The 4789-nt window shown below is 39.4% G+C and overlaps 1 protein-coding gene across 1 annotated transcript; it reads left to right on the top strand.

The window, feature by feature from the left end:
- Positions 1-933: 933 nt before the first annotated feature.
- Positions 934-3247, top strand: LOC109475063. The gene is made up of 5 exons (XM_019775603.1): positions 934-979; positions 1982-2129; positions 2328-2492; positions 2722-2871; positions 3219-3247. The coding sequence occupies exons 2-5, from the start codon at positions 2000-2002 to the stop codon at positions 3245-3247; spliced, it is 474 nt and encodes a 157-aa protein (XP_019631162.1). The 5' UTR covers positions 934-979; positions 1982-1999.
- Positions 3248-4789: the final 1542 nt, after the last annotated feature.

Here is a 4789-nt window from a genome sequence, read left to right as displayed (position 1 = left end):
GAAGGTGGATGGCAGATACCTAGGAAGAGAGGAGACAAGAAAAGGCTCTGATTTAATGTTTTGTTTCTTACTTTGATGCAGTGATATGTGATGCTGGCTGTGTATATGTGATGTTCCTACTGAATCAAAACCATTTGTACAATGATTGAGTCAAAATTTTACATTGTAAGAACCTTTGTTTTTTCTGCCCGCCTTGTTTTTTTTTCGCCCGCTCGCATTAGATTTGGAGTCTGGGGAGGATGTCATCCATAAAATTTACTTGTTGTGGCCTAATGACAAACCGCTTTTTTTCTGTTGTCATCACAGATGGGTGTAGTTTTAAGACAGCAAAAAAAAGAGACTGTTCCAGAGCTGTTCCACAAAGTTACTCTTGCAGGCACTCCAGTTCCCATATCACACTCATACTTGCTATTCGACGCGTGCATTGTCCCTATTTTATTGTATATGAGTATTATATGTTATTGTAATAAAATTGCTCCCTTCGCCAAGAAGGTTATGTTTGTCTCAGGAGAGCGTTTGTCTCAGGAGACGCCAATGCCTTTGGGCAGTAAGATAAGTGAGACATACCAAAATTATTCAATTCTGAGGAACAATAAGACATACAACCTACGGCGGTACTTGCCCTTTTTAAAACGTTTTTACGTTTTGATCATGGTTCCTTTAATATTAAGGTGATCCCACCTCTTTTGATATAAACGTACGTACAGAAAACCACGTACCACTAATGAATTTGGGTAAAGAATGATTCAACCTCCCTTAAAAGGGTACGGATGATGAATAGAATGCTCATAAGGCACACATCAGGAACTGTTTTGTGCAGAGCAATTCTCCTTACTGTTAGTGTCACATGTAGATCTAACGCTCTAATGCTATGTGTGAACTGTTCTTCATTCCACCCTCTCGTCTCCAGATCTACGGATAAGTTAGAAAAAGGTCTCCAGTCGCCACCCACTTCGTGATCGACCTAACAAGAAATCCTGTAAGTACAGGCAGCCACACATATCTATAACTGTAATATTTACCGCTTGTTTTTGGGTACACTCCTCCTTTTCATATGCCAGTTAATAATACGGGGTTTCTAGACATTCCCTTGATGCAACAATTCCTTCACAATGTGGTCAAGTCATCTTCACCTATCCTCTCGGTCCACAATCTACTTACTAAAGGCCTGTACGGTATCCTTAGTAGATGAAAGTTTCAATACATCCGAAACAAAGCGGGGAAATGCTCTTTTATAAACATAGCTCAAATGAACATTTTCGGCCATGTACTTATCGCGCAATTTTTATTAATAATGATATGTCCGCTGGTCACAAATTCAGTGCGATTGGAGAGGGAAAACGATCGACCGTAGATCTTTTTTTTCCTTTTGACGATTCAGAAATACGATAGAAGCATATCGGCCGTATGCCGCCGACTGCCCCACTTTTTAAAGTAAATTCCACATTTATTACATGGCATGGTGATGGCGCACGTTATTTTTTCACCTTTTTTTATGCCGCCACCACATACACAATACACATTTTTACCCGAGTTAAGTAAGGCCCGTGTGAAGTGCTTTTCAAGGGGTACACGATTTGGTGGCAAGGCAGGATTCGAACTCGTGACCTCTTCGGTCTGAGTCGAATGCTTTGCCGTTGCGTCACATAAACCCCGCTCTGATTTGTGCTGATGCTTATGAGGCTTATGTCCGAAACTAGGTAGGCTACAGTCAACGGCCGAACCGCCTAGGGCGAAAGTTTAGCATGGTTCCATGGTTCCAGGCTGAAGAGTGTACTGATACTTTATGTTCGTCTTCAAGTTTCAATAAAATGTTGACAAAAAGACATTACCCTCGTACAGACGTCGCACGACACGTTTGAACCATTGGCGTACTTTAAGAAGAGGCTACAGTGCTGTGTATAAGGAAGCTTATATGTACAACGTTAACATGTATATGTGACTGTATCGTATTTTTTTTATTTATTCTTTTTTTTCTCAGTGTTCTTACAACTGGAAGATGAAGCTGTCCGTGTGTCTCCTGTTCCTGGGCTGCCTGGTGATTGTGGCTGAATCCATGTCCGAACCTCGTGAGGAGGACCTGCAAGGCCTGCTGACCGAGTTAGAAGACTTGGTTGATGAGCTAGAAGGTACGTTTAAGATGCACTAGTGTCTGAATCCTAATCTAAATGTAACCTAAAGCGCAGCCAAATGCTGCTGTATATGTGCGTAAACGTGTTGTAGATTGACTTTGAACGCTTGTTAGTTGTTATCAACACATGTATCATCCCTATTCGTTTAGGTTTGACCTCAGTGTTTTTAAAATCCCCCTTTTTCTTCCCTTGTAGTGGCAGAGGTGAGGATGGAGAAGCGAGAGTCGTATGAAGAGTGCAAATCAAAATGTGAAGCAGCTGAAGGCAAATCGCAGTTGCAGAAAGACGTATGCAAAATAAATTGTGATTACGAACACGGAAAGTTTGGAAAAAGAGAGAAGCTGGAGGCTGAGAAAGAAGGTACATTTAAGCTCATCGTATCAGTTCTTCTCATAAGCTGTTTTCAGTCCGTACGAGTTCTAGTTTCTAGGATATCACTGCTTCTAGGACTACATCTTCGGTTTCTTTAACGTTATGTGTTTTTTCGTTTGCTTGTGTTAAATGGAAATTTCAGTCTCGTTAATTGCTGTCACTGTTATATCGGGTTGACCTCGGTGTTTTTAAATTTCCTCTTTTTGTTTCCTTGTAGTGGGAGAGATTGAAAAGCGAGTGTCGGGTAAATGCAGTGATTACTGTTCCGTACCACGGATTGAATTCTACAACCGTACCGCGTGCGAGAAACACTGTGAAGAAAGTATGAAGCGGGGCGAAGTAGAGGAGCTAAAGGATACAGAAGAAGGTACCTTCAACTTAAACTGTGTCGCCCAACTGAACATAATTATACCTGGAATTTGATTTCTTGACGTTGCAGCGGTACAATACACGTGGGACACAGGGACATACAAACGTTTAAAATTAACATTAAAAACAATAGTCAAGGACCGTCACGATAGATGTAATCTATAAACAACAAACTAAAAAGGTACATCACCACTGCTAGTATTATCGTATCAGTTCTTCTCAATAGTTATTATCAGTCCTTGCGAGTTCTAGCTTTTATTGAATTTCAGCCTCGTTATTAGCTGTCACTTGTATATATGTGTCTCGTTTTTTTCTAACATCTCCTGTTTTCTGTTGTTCTGACAGAACTGCAGGAGGAGACCTTCTCAGCCTGAAGTGGGATCCCGGCGCCTCCGCCTGGTGCAAGTCACAGCAAATGGTACGTCTGAGTTGGTTTATTCTCACCATAGAGGAGCATAGATGTATAAATAAGAAGTAATGTTTTTGGACGGTCAATATAGGTCACACCTTTTTTGTTTAAGACCTGTTTTATCCACCCCACCCCTTGATTGTTGTTAGTATGCCCCGTATTGGCTTTGGTCTTTTATTAGTGTTTCTAACGTCTTCTATGTATCTTCTTTTTTTTTTTCTTACAGAACTGCAGAAAGCTCAGGACCAGGCGGCTGAAGCTGAAGACTTTCAATAGTTTCATTAGGTATAAAGACATGGGTGATTAAGTTCTTTGATTCACAAATACAAAGGAATGTACCTGCCTTCGTTTAAAAAAAAATTGTTTAGGGCGTTAAGGTTTAAATTATTTAAATCATTTTGCAGCTGGCACCTACATCTTATGTGTTTTCTAATCGCAGGGGTGAACAAAGTAGAATGGTGATTAGGGTTTAATATTAATATTTTAATCTTACTTCTTTTTCCCCCTCAAAAATTATATAATCTTTGAACCGCTGATACATGGAAACTTATTTCTAGACAATTTTAGCAGGACATTTTTGTGAGGATGATCATTTTCATTTCCAACTATTTCCAGACATGTACGGTGTACATTATGTACATCTTCGAAAGCAATGTAACTGTGACTGTTTGAGTATAATGGTAATAAAACTGGTGACTGGTTTCAAATTTATGCTTCTATGTTTTTATTTTTAGCGTTTCTGTCAGTTGAGTGGGGGAGGGGGGGTGCAAAACCTCTTTTTATTATTCATATTGCTCATTGTGACATTCTAACAATTACTATCTAATATACAATGTCTAAAGTAATGATGAGCCTAGTACGACAATGACAAAAGTTTGTACCCGGGGAGACGAGGAAAGTTTTGCAATCTTTACCATGGAGCCGTTTTTTTAAATCTTTATTAACAGTGCAAACATTGACTTGTGTGTGGGTATCCGGCATTTGATGACAGACAAAAACATTAAATTGTGTAATGTAATAGGATTAACTTATTGCACGTGTAAACTTTTGCGTCATAGCGTTACACAGTGCCATCTTTTTCACACAGTTAAGGCCACATTGACTTAATTTTATTGAAGACATCCTGTAAAAAACTACCCATAAAATTAACGCTTTCAATTCCTTTAGTAAATACTAACTATGCTGCTTCCCACTTTAAGTTAAAGTATATCAGCTTTATCTAGTTGCAAAGTCCATATCAATGACGCTTATATTTAGGTGACACTGACTTGATTTTATAGATGACATCCTTTCTTTCGCTGCCTATTTTAATTAGCGAGTATAGGATACGGAAGATGGTATACGTAATAACCAGGCCAGGGCCTTGGAGAAGATGATTCTTTTGAGAACCAGGGAGAATCAATGCCATCCATAAAGCTAGGTCAGTGTGGCCTTATACAGATCACAATGATAGGGTCATTATGCCACAATCGTTCTCAGTCTCCTCATGTATTTACATTTAAATGTT

The sequence above is a fragment of the Branchiostoma belcheri genome, unplaced genomic scaffold, assembly GCF_001625305.1.
Source record: "Branchiostoma belcheri isolate BF01 breed outbred unplaced genomic scaffold, Haploidv18h27 scaffold322, whole genome shotgun sequence".
Taxonomy (NCBI): Eukaryota; Metazoa; Chordata; class Leptocardii; order Amphioxiformes; family Branchiostomatidae; genus Branchiostoma; species Branchiostoma belcheri.
Note: the sequence above shows the minus strand (reverse complement) of the source record. Positions and strands in the feature narration are given on the sequence as shown.